Genomic DNA, 27,985 nt, shown 5'->3' with positions numbered 1-27,985 from the left:
ACTAAAATGCAACTAATCAACTAAATAAATAATATTAAAAGTAGGGCGTTACAACTCTCCCCCACTTAGAATATTTATGTCCTCGTAAATGTACTTTGTTCAAACAATTATGGGTAAGATTCCTGCATCTTACTCTCCAATTCCCACGTCAAACTTTCACCAGCTGCTCCTTACCAAACAACCTTCACAAGGGGTATTTCCTTGCCTCTAAGCCTCTTCGCTTCACGAACTTCTGTTCTCACCGGTAAGGTCTCGATCGTAAGGTTGTCCTTTACTTGCACATCATCTCTTGGGATCACATGGGATGGATCCGTCACGTACTTCCGAAGTTGCGACACATGAAACACATCATGCAAGTTCGAAAGATGTGGTGGCAAACCCACCCTATAAGCAACCGTTCCAATCCTTTCTGAAATCTGATACGGACCAATAAACCTCGGAGTCAACTTCTTTGACTTCAATGCACGTCCAACACCTGTCACAGGAGTGACCCTAAAAAACACATGGTCTCCTTCTTGGAACTCAAGATCCTTCCTGCGCTTTTCATGATAACTCTTCTGCCTATCTTGCGACTCTTTCATCTTTTCTCTAATTAGCTTCACCTTCTCGGTAGTCTGTTGGACAATTTCTGGTCCCAACACCACACTCTCACCGGACTCAAACCAACACAACGGAGTTCTGCATCTCCGACCATACAATGCTTCAAAAGGTGCCGTTCCAATGCTAGAATGGTAACTGTTGTTGTACGTGAACTCTATCAGCGGTAGATGACTATCCCAAGTTCCACTCTGGAATATCTAGCGGTGTCAACAACCCGGCGGGTTTCTGATGCTCAACCTTCGACTTCTGACAAGTCAAACATGCATACACAAATTGTGCCACGTCGCGCTTCAAACCAGACCACCAAAACATTTTCTTCAAATCCTGATACATTTTCGTAGCTCCTGGATGAATACTCAAACTGAAATTCTAGCGCACTTGTTTTTTTTTTAAAGTTCTGTCAGATGTTTTAAACGTTTGCAATGTTCCGATCAATGTTTCAACATCGCGCGATAAACAGAAATAAAACAAGAAAAATAAAGTACAAAAAAATAAAGAACACAGGAAGTTTGTTGACCCAGTTCAGCACAACACGCTTACATCTGGGTCGTTTACACTATATGACCTAGGACCTACCCGTCTAGACTTCAACCTAGGAACTTCTAGATCTGAGATCCCATCTCAGTATCCTAATGGTCAATCACTGCCCCAGTGACCTATCAGACCTCAACCACAATGAAATAGAAGTTACCTTCCAACACAAACAACCAAACCTTGTTTCACAACTTCAGTTTGATGCACAAGAGTATCAATACTCACAAAACCAGTCCTAAACAAGTATCTAAACTCGACACTAGCAAGAACACAGTATAGATCCTAAACCTGCATCACAAACGATACAAGAGTAGAATACATGAAGACTCAAACCCTAAAAATCTAAACTTTTTAGCGTGACGGCTTGAATGAATAATTAGGTCTTGAAGTCTTCCTTTTATACTGAAGCAACTTGGGCTAAATAATTCGTTAGGCTTCAGTAAAGTTGCAGATCGGTTCAGCAAACCTGCAAAACAGAATCAGATACAAATCTGGAAAGTCCTAATATGTCGAAACCTATATTAAAACATTCCAAATCTTAACAAATATTTCCTAAAATAAATATGTCTATTTTAGTAATATTCCACAGCTGATTCTAATAAGATATGCGCGTTACTTGGTCAGTAAGTAAAAGGAAATACTATTTCCTTAATGGATAAACTACGCGCGTACAGATAAGGCAGAACCCAGGCACATTGAACCATGCCAGGATGTTGGAACATTGTATCCAACATCACACAGAGCTGCCTAACTACATGCTGGAACATTGGTTCCAACTTACAGAACAAGGATATTTGTTTTAGCAACAATGCAGCCAATACAAATACCCAACACAAACTACTCCTATGGCCTTCTTCAAGGATCATCTTCTTCATCTCGTCATTACCAAGAATACAGATTCTTCCTCGAATCCTCAACACACCTTGATCATCAACCTTAAAGTCACTGTCTACAGCAGGATCGTTTGCAACCATTAAATCTACCAACTTCACATCTAATTTCTAAGCCTCACTAATACTATTTAGAAATTCACTGTCGATTTTCAACATCCCCAATTTCACACTCTGAGACGACTCTTCACAAACCAAACTCAAGTCTCTGAACTGTTAAAGAAATTCCATCTCTTTAACCATCAATGCCGACAAGTGTAAAGTCTTTCTACTCAAAGCATCTGCAACAACATTAGCCTTCCCCGGATGATAATTCAACCCAAAATCATAGTCTTTTAGTAACTCAAGCCATCTTCTCTGCCTCATGTTCAACTCCTTCTGATCAAACAAATATTTTAGACTCTTATGATCACTAAACACCTCGAATCTAGAACCGTACATGTAATGCCTCCAAATCTTAAGTACAAAAAGAACTGCAGCCAACTCAAGATCATGAGTAGGGTAAATACGTTCATGAATCTTTAACTGCCTTGATGCATACGCTACTACCTTTCCATCTTGCATAAGTACACCACCTAAACCCAGCTTGGATGCATCGCAATAAAAAACAAAAGGTTTGTCGGACTTTGGCAAGATCAAAACTGGAGCCGTCGTCAATTTCCGCTTCAATTCATTAAAGCTACTTTCACACTGACCATCCCACACAAAAGCTCTACCCTTACAGGTCAATTGAGTTAACGGAAGTGATAACTTGGAAAACCCCTCAATAAACCTTCGATAGTAACCTGCTAGGCCCAAAAAGCTTCTAACTTCGGTAACTGACTTTGGAGTCTCCCATCGTGATACTGCATCAACTTTAGATGGATCCACTGCAATACCACTACTAGAGATAATATGACCAAGAAAACTTACTTCTTTCAACCAGAATTCACACTTAGACAACTTGGCATATAACTTCTTTTCTTTCAATACTTGCAAGACAATCTTCAAATGCTCAGCATGTTCTTCCTCAGACTTTGAATATATCAAAATATCATCTATAAATACAACCACAAAACGATCCAAATAGTCGTGAAAGATACGATTCATGTACTCCATAAACACTCCTGGTGCGTTAGAAACTCCGAAAGGCATTACAAAATATTCATAGTGTCCGTATCGTGTTCTAAAGGCCGTTTTCTGAATATCTTCGTCTTTCACTTTAATCTGGTGATAACCTGACCTCAGATCAATCTTGCTAAATACACGTGCACCTACTAGCTGATCCATCAAATCATCAATTCTTGGGAGGGGATACCTATTCTTTATTGTTACCTTATTCAACTGACGGTAGTCAATGCACAATCTCATGCTTCCGTCTTTCTTCTTAACTAGCAACACCGGCGCTCCCCAAGGTGACACACTTGGCCTTATAAACTTCTTATCAAGCAAATCTTCTAACTGTTTCTTTAACTCTGCTAACTCCGAAGCTGACATACGATAAGGCGTCATAGACACAGGCTTCGTTCCTGGAACAAGATCAATGGAAAACTCGACCTCTCTCCGGTGGCACGTCCGGAATCTCATCAGGAAAAACTTCTAGAAACTCACACACAACTTGCAACTTATCAATCTTTTCCTGGTTCTCAATGGACAAGGACGCCATCAAGGAAAACAATTGACTTCCGTCAAGAATCATCTGCTTCAACTGCTTAGTAGTTACGAATTCAGTCTCTCCTTCTTCTTTTGGAGAAGAAAATCGCACCGTCTTGTTGAAACAATTTATGTGAGCGTAATTATACTCCAACCAGTTCATACCAAGAATCACATCCATTCCTCTCAATGGCAAACAGATTAGATCCATAGCAAAATCTCTACCGTACATAGATAAAGGACAACTCAAACACACTCGAGAGGTAGTTACCGAACCATTAGATGGGGTTTCGACAACCATCTCTCCATTCATTGGTGACACATCAAGATTCAACCTCAAGGCACAATCAGCAGCAATACAACAATGTGTAGCACCAATATCTATGATAGCAATTAAAGGAATACTATTAATGAAACAAGTACCTCGGATCAAACGGTCCTCACTAGCTATCTGAGTGCCAGCTAAAGCAAACACCTTATGTAACGCCTACTTTTTCATAATTATTACTTAATTGATTTATTGCATTTTATTAGAATATCATATGAATTATTATTATATATTTATATTGATGGAATATATGTTAATAGTTGATATTATAAGTATTAATATCATTATTACGTGGGGGAGGAGTATTATTATTGGAAATAATTAATTATTATGGAAGAGAGTAGTTTTTAGGGAGAAGAGCAATTAGAGAAGGGTTAAAAGTCAGTTAGAGAGAAAGAAAAAAAAAATAACAACGCGTACAATTAGGAAAAGAGGAGAAAACGAGGAGAAGTCAGAGAGAACTCTAAGAACGAAGAACGCAGCCGTTGGAATTCAGAAAGATAATCTAAGGTAAGGGTGGGATTCATATTCTCTAATCTTAAGTATGTTCTTCTAAAATTGGGTTTGACAGAAGTTGTAGGTTGTGAGTTTTAGGGATTAGGGTTAATCTTATGTTGTTGATCATAGTTTTGTTGTTTGAGAAATTAAGTCTTTGAATTATGAATTTAATTGTTGAAAGTGCATGAATTTCCCATGAATTGCTATGTTGAATTGATGTTCAGGTCTTAGAATGATCATAGGCAATGTTCCCTATCAAATTTGGGGTTTGGGTAATTGAAAATTGGGTTTTAAGAGTGATTCTTAAGCGAAAAACACATTGTTAAACTGATTTTTGAACTGCTGAGAAGCCCAAAATCGGCCACCGAATTGTCAAAATCAGCCACCAATTTCTGATCTAAATTTCCAGTTTTAGTACTGGAAAAATCGGCCCCCGATTTGTCAAAATCGGCCACCGATTTTCTGTCAGGCCAATCTAGGAAATATTCACATTTTTCATCCGTTTCTGTTTTGAATTAGCTTTCGGTGTAAACATGAAAGTTGTATATAATTGAGTTAGCTTTCTAATGGCTTTGGAGTGACTAGAAAATTATATGTAGATTTTGAGTTATGATGAAAATAGTCCAAGTAGGTCTTCAGAAAACTTTAAGAAAACTTAGCGTAACTGATCCCAAGTTAGTCCAAAAACTTATGGTTGGTTTCCCAACTTCAAACTTAAGTATTAGGGATTTAGTTGAGGTGTTTTATAAGTATTTGACTTATGTCTTATTGATCAAACTTGATTTTCTTTTGAAGAATGTTTTGGACTTCGATATGAATGTAATTGATTAATGTATATGTTGTTATTGTTGTTGATATGTTGGAATACATTATGTGAGTATTGTATGATACATAATAATATGATGTTATGCCATTCAAGTTGTTGTACGAAAGTATGTTGTTGCATTAGAGTTGTGTCGTTGCATAGTCAGAGATGGGGGTTAATGCCCGACAGATCCATTTATGACCTTAGAGATGGGGGCTTAATGTCCGACAGGTCCATTATGACCTTAGAGATGGGGGCTTAATGCCCTGGTGGTACCACATGCATATTGAAGTTGTCTAAGATGTTGTTGTTAAGATGAGGAGTTGTCATTGCATTGTAGAGTTGTCATAACATGAAATAAATGATGATTGCTTAAGATGTTGTTGCTGCCCTTGATGATGTTGTTGCCGTTCTGACCTTAATGGATGATATTAGTTAATGTTATATATTGATGAATTACATGCTTATTATTTTTGATTATGTATCTCACCCCTTCTTCTTGAAAATGTTGCTCTTCGTATGAGTAACTTGCAGGTAGCGAAGAATAGTGCAGTTGTGAGTGATCTCCGGTCGTGTCTTCTAGGATGCTCTTATACGTAACGGGATGGGGATTGTTTGATGCATTGTTTTCCTTGTTACGTATTTCTTTTTAATAATGTTGAAGTATTTTATGAAGACTATTTTAAGATGTTAAGTTGTGGCCTTTTTAGTGCCAAGGATTTTATGAGATGATGTAAACTAAATTCCGTTGCATTTGATCATTGAATTTTATAAGACAGGTTGCTTTAATAAATGGTATTTTTCTATTACTATGATTGTTGGAAATGATGTATCGATGAATGTGATGTTCCGTTTATGATGATGGACTCTGATAATTTTTATGAAATTTTTAAGTTGGGAAAACGGGGTGTTACACCTTACCCCTAGCCAGGGCCTTCTTTGGTTCTGTACACTGAGCAATAACATGTCCCTTTCCACCGCAATTAAAACAAATAATGTCGTCATGCTTGCATTCTGAAATTGTATGCTCTTTGACGCCACAACGGAAACACCTCTTCACTTCATTCTCACCACAAGCATTACTCTTGTGGCCTTTTTCTCCACATTTGAAGCAAACAATCTCAGCAGGAGTCTCATTCTTCTTAGGCCTTCTCTCATCATTCACCCTTTAACTAGCTCCTCCTCTCATTCATAATCTTATAGTGAGCCTTTGAATCATCTTCATAGATCCTACAACTACTCACCAATACAGAAAAATTACGGATCCTCTGATAACCAATAGCCTTCTTGATCTCGGGAAGCAGACCATTCTCAAACTTGATGCATTTAGAAAACTCAGCATTCTCAGCAGTGTAGTGTGGATAGAATTTAGCTAGCTCTACGAACTTGGCAGCATACTCAGTCACAGACATATCACCCTGCTTCAGCTCTAAAAACTCAATTTCCTTCTTCCCGCGAACATCTTCCGGAAAGTATCGGTTCAGGAATTCTCTCCTAAACACAGCCCAAGTAATAGCAGCACCTCCATCCTCTAACACAGGTCGAACACTCTCCCACCAGTCATCAGCTTCTTATGCCAGCATGTGAGTACCAAAACGCGCCATCTGAATGTCCGTACATTGCATGACTCTGAAAATCCTCTCAACCTCCTTGAGCCATGTTTTATCTTGGTTTTCGGGTGTCAAACATTGATTACGTTTGAACCTTTTAAACCGGTGATATCTTATTTTTTCTTGGGAAGGGAAAAAGTAAGCAAAACCCTTGAGAATCGAGGTTCGGGAGTTGTTTTCGCTACAGGAAGGTGTTAGGCACCCATAACGACTATAGTATCCTATAGGAACCGTCTTTAATTTCTACGCGCGCGCTTTATTTTTAAATGCTATTTTGAAAGTGTTTATTTAAACCTAAGAGTTTCTAAGTGAAGAATTGGAGGGAGAAGAATGTTTTTGGATTTTTATTTTAGTTGAATTGAAGGAATTTTGTTCCTTGCCTACGTACCCGTTTAAGGGATCAAATCCACCGTAGTTCTCTTCCAAAAATGTTTTTGTTTTTGTTGGTTGATTTTAAGTTTGAAAATGGAGCTTTGAAGAATAGAAAGAGGCCTCAAGGGCATGAGATTGGGAAATTGTGAGGTTGGATTAGTCATTTTGCAAAAGAAGTCAAAGTTTGATTATTTTTCATTGAGATTTTGATTAAGAAAATAAAAGGAAAATTCAATGGGGTTTTGACCCCAAGGTTTATTATGAAAAATGTTTGAGTGAAGTTTGTTCAAGTTTTTTTTTTTTGGGAAAATGATTTTTCTAAGTATAGAGCCTAAACATTCATCTAAACATACAATCCTAAACATACATCTAAACATGCATATTCTAACTATATAGCTAAAGTGGTGTGTGTGCATGTGTCGGTGCTTGTGTCGGTGTACATCATTAGAGTCCATTGTCCTTTACATCATACCCTAGATACATTCTATGGCCTCTTTGCCAAGAAATTAAAAGTGGCATAAAAGTAAAATATTACAAGAACTCCTAGTTATTACATTCTAATTTTGGTACAAATCCAATTGCATGAAATTGAAACTTAAAGTGCAAGAAATTAAAGTGGAGAAAGGGATGAGACATGGAATGCTTATGGTGTATGCAACAAATGAACAAATGGTTAGTAATAATAGGCATGTGATAGTAGAAAAGATTGACAAAGAAATAAGGCATGATAACATGATAAAATGGCAAGGAAAGATGACAAAATACATCTAACAAGATACCAAAATTCCAAGCAAACAAAAGACTCATAACCCTCACATTGTAACATTTTTCAAAGAGTTTTGGGGTCAGCCCTAATGTGAGAGTTACAAGAAAATTATAAGCCAAGGAATCATGATATGAAACTAGGTACATTTTTGCACCAATTCACATGTTAAAATGACAAATAACTTGCTAACTAAGCAACCAATTATCACCCATTCAAAACAGCACCAAACACTACATATTATGCAACAAATAACACCCTAAGATCACCCATCAAGTACTACTTATCATGAGCCAAGATATTGGAACTAGAACATGCAAAAAGTTTCACAAAATATGACAAAAAAAAGACAACACAAACACACACAATTTCACATATATCTTCCCATCAATTTTCAACATGAAAAAGGTCCCAAGAAACAGGCCTCGATTATTCAAAACAAATGTAAAAGAAGTCGCAAGGTTTTTACAAGTTTTTTATCAAGATTTTCAACAAAAATTAAAGAAAAAAAACAATAAACCAAAGTAAAAAAAATTCTCCAGTATTTCTTGATCAATCTTGACATGTAATATGTCAAAATTGATCAAAAAGTACAAAGAAAATTATAGGAATTTTTTAGGAATTTTTAAAGGACTTTTTGAACATGCAGGGGTGCAATTAGCAAAATATAACACACACACGCAGGAAAGGGGGGGTGTATATAGCAAAACTGGGCAAAGAGGGAAAAAACGTTTGGGCTTTAGGTACATGGGGTAAGCATGGGTCATGGATCAAATATACATATATAATGGTGTGGTTTGCTTAAAAAGAACTCATATGAGAATTCTTGTTGCAAAATGCAACGTACAGCTCCCTCTCTCCCTGCGAAATTGCTTTTCTGAAACATGAAGCATGAGCTTCATCTTCTCCGTTGAGTATGAATTTTCCGACGCGGTGGTCGGCCGGCGGCGCCACCGTGTCGGAGTTCAAACTTCGCCGTTTTTTGAAACAAACACCATTTTCCACAATCATTTTTCCTCCTCTTTTCAAATATCCAGTCAACACTTTCAAAAAACAAGCACAACGATCTAGATCTACAACTTACAAAACGGATCCAAACTATTTCTCACCTTTAACCGTTTTCAAAAAGGAACAGAACGCATTATAATGCACATTCACGATGAAAATTAAAGGAAGAAGGATATTACCTGCTTGAAATCGGAGAAAAATGCTTCAAGAAGCTTCAACACTCGATGCCTCCTACTTGAGCCTCACGAATTTGCAGCTATGGCCAGTCCTCCTTCTTCCTCCTAGTCCTCTATGATTCGGTTGTTAAAGTCTCAAGGAGTTCGTTGCTTGATTCGCGGTTTGGTTCGAACCTTGAAGCTTTGGTTCCGTTTGTTGATGTTGTTGATTGATGATGATGATGATGATTGAGGTAGGATGAAAGTGATGATTGAATGCAGATTTTGATGTTGTTGATGCTAGATGATGAAGGTTATTGGAGATTGTGGTGGTTTTGGTGGTGGAAGATGGAGGTTTTGGTAGATGATGGAGGTTTAAGTCGGTTAGGAGAGGTGGTTAGGGTGGTGGAATGAGGTAGTTAGGGTGGTTGTTATGGTGGTGGAAGTTGGTTAGAAAATTGGTTATGGTGGAGGAATAAAATGGCCACGTGATTGAAGAGAGAAGAGGGAAAAAGAAAAGAAAATTTTTGACTTTTTTTTTTGTGGAATTTTGTAAAAATGATTGGTGAAAATGATTAATTGACCCTTTGACCAATTTATAGACTAAGTCATTAGCCTTGGACCAATAGGATAGAGACATGTGGCACTTGACTTGTAACAAACTTTTGTGGACCAATAACATTTGGACACGTGGCACTTGGACTCTAACAAACTAAAAAGGGATTAAAACGTAAATAACAAAAGTGCGCAGACTAAAATGAAAATTAAAACTAAAATTGAATTGAAAAAGTAAATTGAAAATCAACGTAAAGCGAGACGATTAAAAACAACAAATCAGATTAAAACGAATCAGCAATTTTATGTGAAATGACCAAAATGCCCCTGGAGGCTTAAAACGACTAAAAATGACTCAGATGCAATTTTAAAATGATTTTTTAACAAGGGATTAAAGCAAGAGCTTATACAAGCGAATTAAAATACTCAGAGACAATTTTTAGAATTTAAACAGGGTTTTGACACATGAAAAGACCAAAATGCCCCTAGGGGCAAAACTGACTCAAAAATGACTTCAAATGCAATTTTAAAAGGGATTTTGACATAGAATTGAAATGAAGACTTATTCAAACTATTTGAAAGGACTCAAACAAATTTTTAAAGATTGAAGGAGATTTTGACATAGGAAATGACTAAAATGCCCCTAGGGGCTAAACTGACTGGAAAATGACTCAACTGACATTTTTTGAAATGAATTTTGACATGAGGTTGAAACAAGGACTTATACAAACCAATTTAAAAGACTCAAACAATTTTCAAGGATAAAAATGAGTTGAATGCAGGAAATGACTAAAATACCCTTTTATGTGAATTTTGCAAATAACATTGAAATAAAATGCAGAGAAAGATGCAATTGATCAGAGACATATCAAATGACTTGAAATGCAAGAAAAAAGAATTGATTAGTATTTTTAGGTCCAAAATTAGGGTATAACAGCTGCCCCTATTTAAGTTTCTTTGTCCGGGGAGTCAAGAGACGAAGTCTTAGAATTGACGGGACGAAGATACTTAAATATTAACATTTGCACTGCTTTTGGACATAAAAATACGCTTTCAGATTTTCAAACAAACACGAATGCCATGCAACATTTCATTTATGAATGCAAGACAATCGAACCGGAATGTACGGGCTGTGTCACACCACCAAGGGATTCATAGACATCAAGGTAGAAAGAACGGGCAAAAAATAGACAGGTACAAGCTGTTCTTTGGATCAAACTTGCCACTTGACCGAGAGATACAAACAAGAGACGGGTACAAGCTGTTCTTTGGATCGAACTTGCCACTTGACCGAGAGATACAAACAAGAGACGGGTACAAGCTGTTCTTTGGATCGAACTTGCCACTTGACCGAGGAAATACAAACAAGAAACGGGTACAAGCTGTTCTTTGGATCGAACTTGCCACTTGACCGAGGAAATACAAACAAGAAACGGGTACAAGCTGTTCTTTGGATCGAACTTGCCACTTGACCGAGAGAATACAAACAAAAGATAGGTACAAGCTGTTCTTTGGATCGAACTTGCCACTTGACCGGAAATATAGACAAAAGGTAGATACAAGCTGTTCTTTGGATCGAACTTGCCGCTTGATCAATATCACAACATGTAAGTTGGTGCAAACTGTTCTTTGGATCGAACTTGCCGTTTGACCGGAAACATAGACATATAAGCAGGTACAAGTGGTTCTTTTTGGATTGAACCTTGCACTTGACCAGTAACAAGATACAAATTGAAAGTCTGGTTTAACAAGATACCAATTGGGGGTAAATTGTCATTGACTTGATTTGAAAATAGACATGACCATTTTTGTTGGCCCAAAAGTACATTGACATTGATTTGAATTGAATTGAAAGTTGAATTTGACATTGACATTGACATTGGCTTGGAAATTGAAATTGACATTGACATTGACATTGGCATTGACATTGACATTGACATTGACATTGGCATTGGATATTGAAATTGACATTGACATTGACATTGGATTGGCATTGACATTGACATTGACATCGACATTGGATATTGACATTGACATTGACATTGGCATTTGACATTAACATTGACATTGACATTGACATTGACATTGGCATTTGACATTAACATTGACATTGACATTGACATTGACATTGACATTGGCATTTGACATTAACATTGACATTGACATTGACATTGACATTGGCATTTGACATTAACATTGACATTGACATTGACATTGGCATTTGACATTAACATTGACATTGACATTGACATTGGCATTTGACATTAACATTGACATTGACATTGACATTGGCATTTGACATTAACATTGACATTGACATTGACATTGACATTTGACATTAACATTGACATTGACATTGACATTGACATTGGCATTGGCATTTGACATTAACATTGACATTGACATTGACATTGGCATTTGACATTAACATTGACATTGACATTGGCATTTGACATTAACATTGACATTTGACATTGACATTGACATTGGATATGCAACATGTATGTATGGTATAGCGAGATTATTGGATGTATGAGCACATAAAATGCATGATTATGCATGTATGAATGCTTGAAATGCATGATTGGTTGGCCATTTGTCAGAGAAGTTTCACAAAGGCAGACAAGACATTGGAAGATTGGGCACGTAGTGGCTCGTGCTGCGACATATTCACAGGGGAAAACCTCTTTGGAGAGACCGTCGTTTGAGAGACGTATCAAAACCATGGCTGAGGGCAATAAAACTTGTAAAGGAGGGACCCTTGGAAGGTTCTTGGATATAGGTCGCCGTTGCTAGGCGTGTCAGTGCTGGGTAAACATGGGATGTTCGCATCTGTGGTCAATGCTTTTATATATTTCATTTTCCATTTTTCATTTTCAAACCCCATTTTTGCCTGAACCGCCCTTTCGGGTTTTCGATTCACCGGGGAGTAAGATTCTTTTCATTGCCCCATTTTTGCCTGAATTGCCTTCATAGGTTGTCAATCAGCGGGGTGCTCATTTTTGCCTAAGCCGCCCTTTCGGGTTTTCAACTTAGCGAGCTTTTCATTTGTATTTTTTCATTTTTTCATTTTCATTTTCATTCTGTTTTTTCATTCTTGCCATTGACCACAGATCATCCTGGGGAGTAACCTGCTTGTAACATGTATTGAAATAGACATTGACATTCATTCATTCATGCATGTTTCATTGAAATGTACCCTGTTGCTCAGGTTTGCTTTCAAAAATAGACAGGAAAAGATTTTTCAATTTTCAAAGATGTTTGTTTCAGACATTGACATTATCAAATAGAAAGAAAATATTCTGTATAAAGCATTGAAAGTAGAAAGAAAATAGAGTTTCAAACAATAGAAAGGCTCAAATTGATGTAGGAGAGTGAAAATCAGCCAAAGGCATGACTTCACGGATTTACAAAGCTTGGAAAATGGTAATTTTATTGGTTGGTGATACATTGAACACAATGACCACTACATTTCATAGAAATTTTGAATTCACAAGTACAGAAGCCTCTGATGAAGACGATCATTGACAGTTGCAGATGCCCCAAGGGGTAATGGTGATTTGCCAGATATAGTTACTTGTCTTTTATCAACCTCATTTTTGCATGAACCGCCCTTTCGGGTTTTCGGCTCATCGAGGCGCTCATTCTTGCCTGAGTTGCGTACAATCTCAGCGAGCTTTTTCATATTCATTTTTTGTGTCCCTAACTTTTGCCTGGATCGCCCTTTCGGGTTTTCGATCCACCGGGAAGCGCATTTTTGCCTAGGCCGCCCTTTCGGGTTTTCGACCTACCACGCTGTTCTTTTCTTTCTAGACAAAGTATTTCTTGACTATATCGGCATTAACAGGATTCGGGAGCTCAACACCATCCATGTGTGTAAGAATCAAAGCACCACCAGAGAAAGCCTTCTTGACAACATAAGGACCTTCATAGTTAGGTGTCCACTTGCCCCTTGGGTCGGGTTGCTGGCTTATCCTTCTTTTCAATACAAGTTCGCCTTCCTTGAATTCTCGAGGTCGGACTTTTTTGTCAAAGGCATTCTTCATTCGCACTTGATACAACTGTCCATGAGTCATAGCATCCATACGTTTCTCTTCAATCAAATTCAATTGATCATACCGACTTTGACACCATTCAGCCTCAGTTAACTTTGCTTCCATGATCACCCGAAGAGACGGAATCTCCACTTCCAGAGGAAGAACTGCTTCCATACCATATACCAAAGAGAAAGGGGTTGCCCCGGTTGAACTGCGCACTGTAGTACGGTAACCATGCAAGGCAAACGGTAGCATTTCATGCCAGTCTTTGTAAGTAGTGACCATCTTCTGCACAATCTTCTTGATGTTCTTGTTAGCGGCCTCAACTGCACCATTCATCTGAGGTCTATAAGGAGAAGAGTTGTGATGTTCAATTTTGAATTCTTCACATAAAGCTTGCATCATACTATTGTTCAGATTGGAACCATTGTCCGTGATGATCTTGTTGGGAACACCGTATCGACAGATGATATTATTCTTGATAAACTTGACAACCACTTGTTTGGTCACATTGGCATAAGAAGCAGCTTCAACCCACTTGGTGAAATAGTCAATTGCCACTAGGATGAAACGATGTCCATTGGAAGCCTTTGGTTCAATTCTTCCGATCATGTCAATGCCCCACATAGAGAAAGGCCATGGGGAAGAGATAACATTGAGAGCATGTGGAGGCACATGAATCTTGTCAGCATAAACTTGACATTTGTGGCATCTTTTGGCATGTCTGTTGCAGTCACGTTCCATAGTTATCCAGTAATAGCCGGCTCTTAACAGTTTTCTTGACATGGCGTGACCCGAAGCATGGGTCCCAAAGGTACCATCATGTACATCATGCATCAATTTCTCAGCTTCTTGTTTATCAACACATCTCAACAAGACCATGTCATAGTTCCTCTTGTATAGGATTTCTCCGTCCAGAAGGAATCTGCTAGCCCATCGTCTCAAAGTCTTTTTATCCCTGTTGGAAGCACCAGGTGGATATTCACGATTCTGCAAGAATTGCTTGATGTTGTAGTACCAAGGCTTTTTACCATTCACATCTCCATCAGCTTGATCTGGCATATTTTCAATGGTAAACACATGAGCGGGTCTATCAAGACGCTGCACTTTGATTACGGGCACGTCATTCCAGTGATTGACACGAAACATGGAAGACAAAGTAGCGAGAGCATCAGCCATCTGGTTTTCATCCCGAGGGATATGGTGCATCTCAACCTTGGTAAAGTATGTCAACAGACGTCTTGCATAGTCACGGTATGGGATCAGCTTCTCATGATGAGTCTCCCATTCACCTTTTATCTGGTTAATAACAAGTGCAGAATCTCCATAGATGTCAAGGTGCTTAATTCTCAGATCAAGGGCTTCTTCAATGCCCAAGATGCATGCTTCATACTCAGCTATGTTGTTCGTGCATTCAAAAGTTATTCGAGCGGTGAAAGGAATGTGGTGCCCCTGCGGAGTTACGATGATGGCCCCAATTCCTTTACCATAAACATTAACAGCTCCATCAAACACCAATCCCCATTTGCTATTGGGATCTGGCCCTTCATTGATCAGTGGCTCTTCACAGTCTTTTGCCTTCAGATACATAACTTCTTCATCAGGGAAATCAAATTTAATTGGCTGGTAATCATCAAGAGGTTGACAAGCAAGATGCTCAGCAAGGACACTTCCTTTGATTGCTTTCTGAGCTTTGTACACAATATCATATTCAGACAACAACATTTGCCAACGCGCAATCTTTCCAGTAACAGCAGGCTTTTCAAAGATGTACTTGATTGGATCCATTCGGGATATCAACCAAGTGGTATGATTCACCATATAATGACGCAGGCGTTTGGCAGCCCAAGCTAAAGCACAACAAGTTTTTTCAAGCATTGTGTACCGAGTCTCACAGTCGGTGAACTTCTTGCTCAGATAGTAGATAGCATGCTCTTTCTTACCAGTCTCATCTTGTTGACCGAGAACACAGCCCACTGAATCGTCTAACACTGACAGATACATAATCAAAGGCCTTCCTTCCACTGGCGGGACAAGGATAGGTGGTTCCAACAGGTATTCTTTAATGCTATCAAAAGCTTTCTGACATTCATCATTCCATACAACAGGCTGATTCTTTCTGAGCAATTTGAAAATTGGTCCACAGGTAGTAGTCATGTGAGATATAAATCTTGAAATATAGTTCAGACGCCCGAGGAAACCTCTGACTTGCTTCTCAGTTTGAGGGGCCGGCATCTCTCTGATGGCTCGGACTTTGTCAGGATCAACTTCAATGCCTCTCTGGCTGACAATGAAGCCTAGCAACTTTCCAGATCTTACACCAAATGTGCATTTATTAGGATTCAATCGCAGCTTGTACTTTCTCAATCTTTCAAACATCTTTTTCAAATACACAACATGTTGCTCTTCATCATTTGACTTTACAATCATATCATCAACATATACTTCAATTTCTTTGTGAATCATATCATGAAACAGAGTTGTCATGCCTCTTTGATAGGTAGCACCAACATTTATCAAGCCAAACGGCATTACTTTATAACAGAACGTTCCCCATGGAGTGATGAAGGACGTCTTTTCTCTATCTTCAGGAGACATTCGTATTTGATTATAACCAGAGAAACCATCCATAAAGGAGAACACTTTGGATTGAGCAGTACTGTCAACAAGCACATCAATATGAGGCAATGGGAAGTTATCTTTTGGACTGGCTTTGTTCAGATCTCTGTAATCAACACACATTCGAACTTTCCCATCTTTCTTTGGTACTGGTACGATGTTGGCAATCCACTCAGGGTATTCAGCTGTCATGAGGAAACCTGCATCAATTTGCTTTTGTACTTCAGCCTTGATCTTAAGAGCCATGTCTGGACGAGACCTTCTCAATTTCTGTTTGACAGGAGGACATTCAGGTCTTGTCGGTATCCGATGTTCCACAATCTGGGGATCTAGACCCGGCATATCTTCATAAGACCATGCAAAGACATCTGGATAGTCGTGGAGAAGCTGAGTAATCTTCCTTTTCACTTCTGGCTCAAGTGCAGCACCAATCTTGATCTCTCGCTTGTTTTCTTCAGTACCCAGGTTGATAAGCTCAATCTCTTCCTGGTGAGGTTGAATGGCTCTTCTTTCTTGCTCAAGCAGTCGAGTGATCTCATATGGTATCTCTTCATCATCATCCTCATCTTCAGCTTCATATACAGGGAATTCAAAATTTGGATGAACCATAGGGTCACTGTGTTCAACGGGTTTATTATGGTTCAATCTGCATAATATGATTGGGATGATTTTAGAAAAAGTTTTTCATGCAGATTTTTGAAATTAATAAGAAAAATACAGATGTTTTGGTTTTTTCTGGCATTACCATTATTTCCAAGAAAAAGGCACTAAAAAGTAAAAAAAAACAAAGAGTCGTGAGAAAAACGACAACTTTTATTGATAACGGCAATGCCGAAACAAACATGCCCTTACAATGATATCACTTTCGCCTTGGGCAGAGCGAAAGGATTGTTATTTTGAAAACAAAAAACATGAGCAACAAAACACATTACATGGAAGCATGCATGACTAAGGGAACATCAATGGCTTCCCAATTTCTCACGGTGCCTCCTGGTATAACAAATGTAGGCACATGGCTTCTTTCAGCAGCATCTTCAGCAATAGCATTGATGAACCCAGCACTGTAGAAGGTTCCCTTTGAAACAGCAGATGTTGGAGAGAATCCAAGGCCCTCTTTACGCTTGTTTTCCAGAATCTGAATCACTTTGCCCCAGCCAGCAGCTTGCCCTGCTTGAACAGCCTTCTGGGCGTCTTTCAGTGAAGCCATGCTAGTACCAGCCCTCCGGGGCTCTGCGCCCTCGACAGTCAAGCCTTGAAACGATGTCCCTTCAGCGGACCCTGCTTCAACACAAGAGAAGGATGATACTTGGCTAACTAGAAATGCCTCTTCACCATGCACAGTGACAATCTTACCATTCCTCATGAACTTGAGCTTCTGATGCAATGTAGAAGTTACCGCTCCAGCGTCGTGGATCCACGGCCTTCCGAGGAGACAACTGTAAGAAGCGTTGATGTCCATAACTTGGAAAGTGATTTGGAACGTCTCTGGACCAATGGTAATTGGCAAGTCTACCTCTCCGAGAACATCCTTGCGGGATCCATCAAAAGCTTTAACCAGATAGCTACTACCCCTCAGGGAAATTCCGTGATGACTTAATTGCCTTAGTGTGGACTCAGGCATTACATTCAACGATGATCCAGTGTCCACCAACACGTTGGATATCATATCAGATCCACAGTGCACCGAGATATGTAGAGCCAAGTCGTGATGTTTCCCTGCTGCGGGGAGTTCATCATCACCGAATCCCAAACTGTTGCAAGCAGTGATATTACCCACTATTCCATTGAATTGCTCCACAGAGACTTCGTGATCAACGTAAGCTTGCTCAAGTATCTTCATTAACACTTTCCTATGAGCCTCTGAGCTCATGAGCAGAGACAGGATGGATATCTTTGATGGGGTTTGTAGCAGTTGGTCAACAATCTTATAGTCACTTTTCTTGATAAGCCTCAGGATTTCATCCAGATTGGACTCTTCAATAGATTGGCCTGCTGGGCCAGTGTTTTTGTCAACAGGAGGAGCAACTGGTGGTGTTATTGTGGCAATGGGTGTCACCACCTTCTTTTGAAACAAGGGTGGACGGATTTTTCCGCTTCTCAGAGTTGTAATTTCACTGGCAACATTGTCAACTGCAGCTGGGGATACCAGAGGTACTTCCACTCCATTCTCGATCATGGTTGCACTGTACTTATAAGGAACTGCTTTGGTAGAGGTATAAGATACCGGACCAGGTAACCTGATCACCAAAGGCTCAACATTTCTCATCTGAGATACACTTTCAACAGGGGAGTCATGGAACACTGGCACAATCACACATACATCACTGGCAATCAAGTGTTTGTCATCCATCAGGCTCTGGATATCACCTTGCACCACACAACAGCCCATGGGATTTTGCAGACATTCTGAACAAGAATCATGATCATGTTTGAACAAAGAAGCCTGGCAAAGTTTGACATGTAATGGCACCAAGGGAGTAACGACATTGTGGACATCCAACATGGGATCCTCTTGAGGAGCGGGAATCCTTTCAAAAGCCTCAATCATATTGACAGCAGCATGGTTTGGAAGTGGATTGCCGAGGACATGAGGAGCATTATTCTCAAAAGTCAACCGTCCCTTTTCTATTAGGTCTTTCACAATATACTTCAGAGCAAGGCAACCCTCAACATCATGGCCTTGAGCACCCTGATGAAATTCACATGTTAGATCCTGTCGGAACCTGGGAGGCAATGGATTAGGCGGAGGCCTGCCTGGTCTAGTGACACAGTGTCCTTTGGCCAGTAAAGTTGGGAGCAACTCACCATACCGCATTGGTATTGGTGGAAAGGAGGGTTTGGGTCGGGGACCCTGTTGCTGCTGCTGTTGTTGTTGAGCAGGAGGCTGTTGTTGCACTTGCTGAGCGATGGCATTGACAGGCACTGGTGGTTGGCCCGGTGGCAGAGGATATTGCTGGTAGAATGGTGGGAAGAAAGGATGCTGAGAGTACTGCATGTAATGATAAGGCATAGGTAATTGTGTGGCAGCTGCAGATGGGTTACCAGACACCATCCCCACATCAGATTCTTTCTTCTTATGATGACCATTACCATACTTCTTTGGTGCACTGGTTGAAGATTCGCCTTTCTCAAGGACAATAATACCATCTCGGACGGCCTCCTCTAGACGAGTTCCCATTGTAACCATATCAGAGAAATTGTTTGGGGCAGAGACTATCATTCTCTCCTTATATTCCTTCTTCAGAGTCTTCAGGAATGTCTGTGTTAATTCTTCCTCATCAAGTCGAGGAGAAACACGGGCAGCTGCCCCTCTCCATCTTTGAGCATACTCTCGGAAGGTTTCATCTGATTTCTGAGACAGGGCTTTAAGAGAGTCCCTATTTGGTCTCAGACGGGTATTGAATTCATATTGACTCTCAAAAGCAGCAGCCAGATCCTCAAAGGTATGGATGTTGTCCTTACTCAAACTAGTGTACCAATCTGCTGCATCATCTGTCAAGCTACTCTGGAAGCAATGGATCATTAGTGCATCATTATCTGCGTAGTTAGCCATCTTTCGGACGTACCGGATAACATGGTTGTGCGGACAAGAAGTTCCATTGTATATGTCAAATTCTGACTCTTTGAATTTCTTAGGAACCTCAAATCGGGACACCAAGCATAGATCATGAGCTTTAGCAGGAGCACCATTGTTTCCTCGGCTAGCCTTGACCTCACGGAGTTCTCCAGCCAACTCCATCAACTGTCTTCTCATAGCTTCCATTGCGGGATCTTGTCCACGCGGAGTATCGACATCAATTACCTGTTGCACAGTGTGTACAACAGGGTCGGTAACAACAGTAGTCACCTGAGGCATAGCAGTAGATACAGGAATCTGTCCTTGACCAGCGAAACCAGAGACACCAGCAGCAGTATTAGGAGAATAGTAAGCTGAGAGACCATAAGGACGCCCATTGGGCATAACAAAACGAGCATCAGTAGCCACAGTAGATAGTGGGATAGACGGAATTGCTTCAGTAGAAACTGGGACAGATGTGGCTGGTTGTTCTTGTGCAGCCAGCAAAGCAGACATAGTGTCATGAGCCTTAGCCAAGTCTTCTTTCATAGCAGCCAATTCGGCACGGAGCCGAGCGTTTTCTTCTTCAAAGTTAGCCATAACCCTTCTCTTGTGAAATCTTGTTTGGTGAATTCTATCTGGTTGATACACTTTGCGAGCACGAGCCACTTTTCAGACTGCGGCGGACAAAACCAGGAGGCAGTAAGCACGAGAGAAGCTTTTTGTGACCAATGAATGCATATGATGCATGAAATGTGTAAATGCATATGCAAAAAGATTCTTTTTACGTGTTATCGAAGGGTTTTTAGACAAATTAAACACTTGTAAACATTACTAAACAACGATTAACATGAACGGGAAACAAATAACCAACATATAGTTTTTACAAGACGATTCCCTTTGAAATGCTAAGCCAAGGGATAGACTTGGAAATGTAAATCAATACAAAATGGAAATAACAACAGGAAATGGAGATCCTCAAGCGTAGGAAGTGGAAGCATCATCCTCAGACTCAGACTCATAGCTGCAGTATCGTGCATAGAAGTCACGGGCACCCCTAGCCCTCTTGGAGTCTCTCATAAGCAACCTATCTTTCTCTTCAATCTCCCTCTTAGCCTTAGCTAACTCTTTCTTCAGTGTCAAGACCTCATGAGTCTTCCGCTCATCCTTTCCATCCAAAGTCATGATCAAGTTCTCAGCCTCATAGTATCTAGCTCTCCACTGATGCTTCTCCCGACTCTCCATAGCTAGATGCTCCTGATACATCTCCTGGGTAGGTGGGAGTAGAGGCAAAGGCATGGTAGGAACAGATGCAGACACATATCTCATAGAGGGGTAAGGCATACCAATCTCCTCAGCTTGGTTTATCACCCACTGTGTATAGGCCTCATGAGCAATACCGGACCTTACACCCATATGCTTCACTTCTTTCTTCCGAAGCTTAGTCCAAGCTTCCATGAAATCCTCTCTAATTCCCGTGGGAGCATTGGAGTAGTGAAAGAAGTAGGGAGCTGTAGCAAGATTTATGGGTTTATCTTTCATTGGGAAACCAAATTGTCGCAAAGCAAGCTCCGGGTTATAGTTGATTCCACCCCGAGTACCAAGGAGAGGTACATTAAGAAACTTTCCACCACCAAAGATAATTTCCTTAACCCTAGAAGCGGGAGTGAGCCAAACCACTTCATTAGGAGTGAGAGCCATAATCCTCTGTGAAATAGACCAATTCTCCGGATTGTCATGGAAAGACTCCGGAAGGTGCGAAATAAACCACCTATAGAGGAGAGGCACACAACAAAGGATGTAGCCACGACCCTTGCCGGAACGATCATGAATAACATGGTACGTGTCAGCTAGCAAAGTAGGAACCGGATTCTTGGAGTGGAAGATCATAATAGCATTCATGTCCACGAAGCCATCAAGATTCGGAAAGAGAATAAGCCCATAGATGAGAAGTGCAAGAATAGCCTCGAGAGTGTCCTGACAAGTGGTATTGAGGTGAGCTTTCCCAAGAAGATACTCTGAAGTAAACCCTCGGATACGAGCCTTAGTGACAAGATTCTTGGAGACATCGGTGGTCTTGAGATAGAGATCCTTAGCAATAACCAATGGAGTAAGAGGATTTTCAGGTCCTGAGAAAGGTATCCCCTTAGCAATAGATAAACCCATCAAGGAAGAATAAGCCTCTAGAGTAGGCACCAACTGAAAGTCGGGGAAAGTAAAGCACCGATACTTCGGATCATAGAATTGCACTAGAGTGTGCACAAGCTTCTCATCCACATTAGTATGGAGAATAGGAAGTAAAGCCCCGTAGCGACGTCGGAAACCAGTCGGATCCTCAATCTTGAGTGCCAAATCTCTCAAACTAGCCAAATCCACTTCCTTGAACTTGTAGGAATTAGTCCTCTTCATTCCTACAATGTTTACAAATTCAACTTGTCTAAGCCCTTCGATAACAATGCATGGAAAAAGTTTATGCATGAATGCATGCATGCATGAATGCATGATTATGTTCAAGTTCGGAGAAAACATAGTGGGTGAAGTTCAAAGTCGAGGAGTCATGGGAGGACACGGCGTCCGGTGAATCTAGGGCTTTAGGATAATAGTAACCGGGTTCTAAAAAGGTTCCCAAGTTGCAACCTCTCCGACGCATATCACGGTGTCACGAGACAACACTCGCTCCATGATTATCCGCGGAAGGTCTAACTTGAGTGTAGTATCGCGTGACGACTAAAACTCGAGACAACACTCGGTTTAGCCTCCGCACTACGTCCTAGAAAATGGCCATGGATGGGTTTGGTTATCTACGGTTCATAGCGTCATAGAACAATTAGAAGTAAAGTGCCTAAACGCGACAACACGCGCCGACAACATCACCCCCAAAATGCCTCAGCTATGTGGGATTGATCGCATAATCCAAAACACGAGGCAACCCCCGGAATGGATTGTCGATTATATCCCTCCTAAATCCTAAGTTCACTCAGCCCGGGTGCAGGACTTTTGATATTCTCACCCCACACGTTTGCAAGAAATTAAACATTTATTCACATGGGAAAGCAAGTAAAAGAAACAAGTAAAAATACAAGCGCAAGCGTGGAAATAAAGACTAGGCGTAACTCTCGAATCTCCCCAGTGAAGTCGCCAGCTGTTTTATCTTGGTTTTCGGGTGTCAAACATTGATTACGTTTGAACCTTTTAAACCGGTGATATCTTATTTTTTCTTGGGAAGGGAAAAAGTAAGCAAAACCCTTGAGAATCGAGGTCCGGGAGTTGTTTTCGCTACGGGAAGGTGTTAGGCACCCATAACGACTATAGTATCCTATAGGAACCGTCTTTAATTTCTACGCGCGCGCTTTATTTTTAAATGCTATTTTGAAAGTGTTTATTTAAACCTAAGAGTTTCTAAGTGAAGAATTGGAGGGAGAAGAATGTTTTTGGATTTTTATTTTAGTTGAATTGAAGGAATTTTGTTCCTTGCCTACGTACCCGTTTAAGGGATCAAATCCACCGTAGTTCTCTTCCAAAAATGTTTTTGTTTTTGTTGGTTGATTTTAAGTTTGAAAATGGAGCTTTGAAGAATAGAAAGAGGCCTAAAGGGCATGAGATTGGGAAATTGTGAGGTTGGATTAGTCATTTTGCAAAAGAAGTCAAAGTTTGATTATTTTTCATTGAGATTTTGATTAAGAAAATAAAAGGAAAATTCAATGGGGTTTTGACCCCAAGGTTTATTATGAAAAATGTTTGAGTGAAGTTTGTTCAAGTTTTTTTTTTTGGGAAAATGATTTTTCTAAGTATAGAGCCTAAACATTCATCTAAACATACAATCCTAAACATACATCTAAACATGCATATTCTAACTATATAGCTAAAGTGGTGTGTGTGCATGTGTCGGTGCTTGTGTCGGTGTACATCATTAGAGTCCATTGTCCTTTACATCATACCCTAGATACATTCTATGGCCTCTTTGCCAAGAAATTAAAAGTGGCATAAAAGTAAAATATTACAAGAACTCCTAGTTATTACATTCTAATTTTGGTACAAATCCAATTGCATGAAATTGAAACTTAAAGTGCAAGAAATTAAAGTGGAGAAAGGGATGAGACATGGAATGCTTATGGTGTATGCAACAAATGAACAAATGGTTAGTAATAATAGGCATGTGATAGTAGAAAAGATTGACAAAGAAATAAGGCATGATAACATGATAAAATGGCAAGGAAAGATGACAAAATACATCTAACAAGATACCAAAATTCCAAGCAAACAAAAGACTCATAACCCTCACATTGTAACATTTTTCAAAGAGTTTTGGGGTCAGCCCTAATGTGAGAGTTACAAGAAAATTATAAGCCAAGGAATCATGATATGAAACTAGGTACATTTTTGCACCAATTCACATGTTAAAATGACAAATAACTTGCTAACTAAGCAACCAATTATCACCCATTCAAAACAGCACCAAACACTACATATTATGCAACAAATAACACCCTAAGATCACCCATCAAGTACTACTTATCATGAGCCAAGATATTGGAACTAGAACATGCAAAAAGTTTCACAAAATATGACAAAAAAAAGACAACACAAACACACACAATTTCACATATATCTTCCCATCAATTTTCAACATGAAAAAGGTCCCAAGAAACAGGCCTCGAGTATTCAAAACAAATGTAAAAGAAGTCGCAAGGTTTTTACAAGTTTTTTATCAAGATTTTCAACAAAAATTAAAGAAAAAAAACAATAAACCAAAGTAAAAAAAATTCTCCAGTATTTCTTGATCAATCTTGACATGTAATATGTCAAAATTGATCAAAAAGTACAAAGAAAATTATAGGAATTTTTTAGGAATTTTTAAAGGACTTTTCGAACATGCAGGGGTGCAATTAGCAAAATATAACACACACACGCAGGAAAGGGGGGGGGGGGTGTATATAGCAAAACTGGGCAAAGAGGGAAAAAACGTTTGGGCTTTAGGTACATGGGGTAAGCATGGATCATGGATCAAATATACATATATAATGGTGTGGTTTGCTTAAAAAGAACTCATATGAGAATTCTTGTTGCAAAATGCAACGTACAGCTCCCTCTCTCCCTGCGAAATTGCTTTTCTGAAACATGAAGCATGAGCTTCATCTTCTCCGTTGAGTATGAATTTTCCGACGCGGTGGTCGGCCGGCGGCGCCACCGTGTCGGAGTTCAAACTTCGCCGTTTTTTGAAACAAACACCATTTTCCACAATCATTTTTCCTCCTCTTTTCAAATATCCAGTCAACACTTTCAAAAAACAAGCACAACGATCTAGATCTACAACTTACAAAACGGATCCAAACTATTTCTCACCTTTAACCGTTTTCAAAAAGGAACAGAACGCATTATAATGCACATTCACGATGAAAATTAAAGGAAGAAGGATATTACCTGCTTGAAATCGGAGAAAAATGCTTCAAGAAGCTTCAACACTCGATGCCTCCTACTTGAGCCTCACGAATTTGCAGCTATGGCCAGTCCTCCTTCTTCCTCCTAGTCCTCTATGATTCGGTTGTTAAAGTCTCAAGGAGTTCGTTGCTTGATTCGCGGTTTGGTTCGAACCTTGAAGCTTTGGTTCCGTTTGTTGATGTTGTTGATTGATGATGATGATGATGATTGAGGTAGGATGAAAGTGATGATTGAATGCAGATTTTGATGTTGTTGATGCTAGATGATGAAGGTTATTGGAGATTGTGGTGGTTTTGGTGGTGGAAGATGGAGGTTTTGGTAGATGATGGAGGTTTAAGTCGGTTAGGAGAGGTGGTTAGGGTGGTGGAATGAGGTTGTTAGGGTGGTTGTTATGGTGGTGGAAGTTGGTTAGAAAATTGGTTATGGTGGAGGAATAAAATGGCCACGTGATTGAAGAGAGAAGAGGGAAAAAGAAAAGAAAATTTTTGACTTTTTTTTTTGTGGAATTTTGTAAAAATGATTGGTGAAAATGATTAATTGACCCTTTGACCAATTTATAGACTAAGTCATTAGCCTTGGACCAATAGGATAGAGACATGTGGCACTTGACTTGTAACAAACTTTTGTGGACCAATAACATTTGGACACGTGGCACTTGGACTCTAACAAACTAAAAAGGGATTAAAACGTAAATAACAAAAGTGCGCAGACTAAAATGAAAATTAAAACTAAAATTGAATTGAAAAAGTAAATTGAAAATCAACGTAAAGCGAGACGATTAAAAACAACAAAGCAGATTAAAACGAATCAGCAATTTTATGTGAAATGACCAAAATGCCCCTGGAGGCTTAAAACGACTAAAAATGACTCAGATGCAATTTTAAAATGATTTTTTAACAAGGGATTAAAGCAAGAGCTTATACAAGCGAATTAAAATACTCAGAGACAATTTTTAGAATTTAAACAGGGTTTTGACACATGAAAAGACCAAAATGCCCCTAGGGGCAAAACTGACTCAAAAATGACTTCAAATGCAATTTTAAAAGGGATTTTGACATAGAATTGAAATGAAGACTTATTCAAACTATTTGAAAGGACTCAAACAAATTTTTAAAGATTGAAGGAGATTTTGACATAGGAAATGACTAAAATGCCCCTAGGGGCTAAACTGACTGGAAAATGACTCAACTGACATTTTTTGAAATGAATTTTGACATGAGGTTGAAACAAGGACTTATACAAACCAATTTAAAAGACTCAAACAATTTTCAAGGATAAAAATGAGTTGAATGCAGGAAATGACTAAAATACCCTTTTATGTGAATTTTGCAAATAACATTGAAATAAAATGCAGAGAAAGATGCAATTGATCAGAGACATATCAAATGACTTGAAATGCAAGAAAAAAGAATTGATTAGTATTTTTAGGTCCAAAATTAGGGTATAACAAGCCACGTCTGAGTTCCATCAGGTTCATACCTTCCCTTGAAGGTAGGTGGATGATTCCTCAGAAAGGTCTCCAGCATCCTTACTCCATCATTACCACCAGCCTGTTGTTGTTGTTACCCCACAACTTGAGCCATTGCTTGCAATGCAGCAGCAAGAGCAGCATCATTCCTTCCAGCCATCTTAGTTCTCTGCACAACACACAACAATCAGAATATACAATAGTGATATTCCAACTGTTAGACGACACTACTGGACTCAACTACTTGGTCGGACGGACCGACCTGCTCTGATACCATTTGTAACACCCCGTTTTCCCAACATAAATAAATATAAAGAATATCAGAGTTTATCATCATAAACGGAGCATCACATTCATCTTTAATCATTTTCCACAATTTAAATAGAACAAAATACTATTTATTAAACAACCAGTCATTATAAAAATCCAACAATCATGCAGCGAAATTAGTTTTACATCATCTTATGAAATCCTTGGCACTGAAAAGCCACAACATTAACATCTTAAATAGTCCTCTTGAAAATAGTTCAACAATAATGAAAGAAAATACGTAACAAGGAAAACATGCATCAGACAATCCCCATCCTGTTACGTATCAGAGCATCCTAGACGACACAAAGGAGATTACTCACAACTGCACTATTCTTGGTTACCTGCAAGTTACTCATACGAAGAGCAACATTTTCAAGCAGAAGGGGTGAGATTTCACATTCATTAATAGCAAATAACAATTCATAAAGACTAATCAACATACACATGTTCAACATTAAATAAACATCAGTTAACATCATCTATTAATGTCAGAACAACATTATTATTATCAAGAACAACAACAACTCAAGTAATCATCATTTATATCATGTTATGATGACTCTACAATGCAACAACGACTCCTCATACTAAACAATAACATCTTAGACAACTTCAACATGCATGTGGTACCACCAGGGCATTAAGCCCCCATCTCTAAGGTCAAAAGTGGACCTGTCAGGTATTAAGCCCCCATCTCTGACTATGAAACGACACAACTCTAATGCAACAACTTCATCTTTAATGTTAATTTCATAATAAATTATTCACAAGATATCATCTTATCAAAACAACAATACTGGAACA

General features: G+C 39.3%; 1 protein-coding gene across 1 annotated transcript; it reads right to left on the bottom strand.

Annotated features, from left to right (window-relative positions):
• Positions 1–1,416: 1,416 nt before the first annotated feature.
• Positions 1,417–27,029, bottom strand: LOC146917751 (uncharacterized). The gene is made up of 7 exons (XM_085721924.1): positions 26,968–27,029; positions 6,532–6,835; positions 3,619–4,143; positions 3,107–3,284; positions 2,445–2,893; positions 1,962–2,135; positions 1,417–1,422 (listed from the first exon to the last, which is right to left on the bottom strand). The coding sequence occupies exons 1-7, from the start codon at positions 27,027–27,029 to the stop codon at positions 1,417–1,419; spliced, it is 1,698 nt and encodes a 565-aa protein (XP_085578050.1).
• Positions 27,030–27,985: the final 956 nt, after the last annotated feature.

The sequence above is a fragment of the Medicago sativa genome, chromosome 6, assembly GCF_051527215.1.
Source record: "Medicago sativa cultivar Bolivia chromosome 6, Bolivia_mono, whole genome shotgun sequence".
Taxonomy (NCBI): domain Eukaryota; kingdom Viridiplantae; phylum Streptophyta; class Magnoliopsida; order Fabales; family Fabaceae; genus Medicago; species Medicago sativa.
Note: the sequence above shows the minus strand (reverse complement) of the source record. Positions and strands in the feature narration are given on the sequence as shown.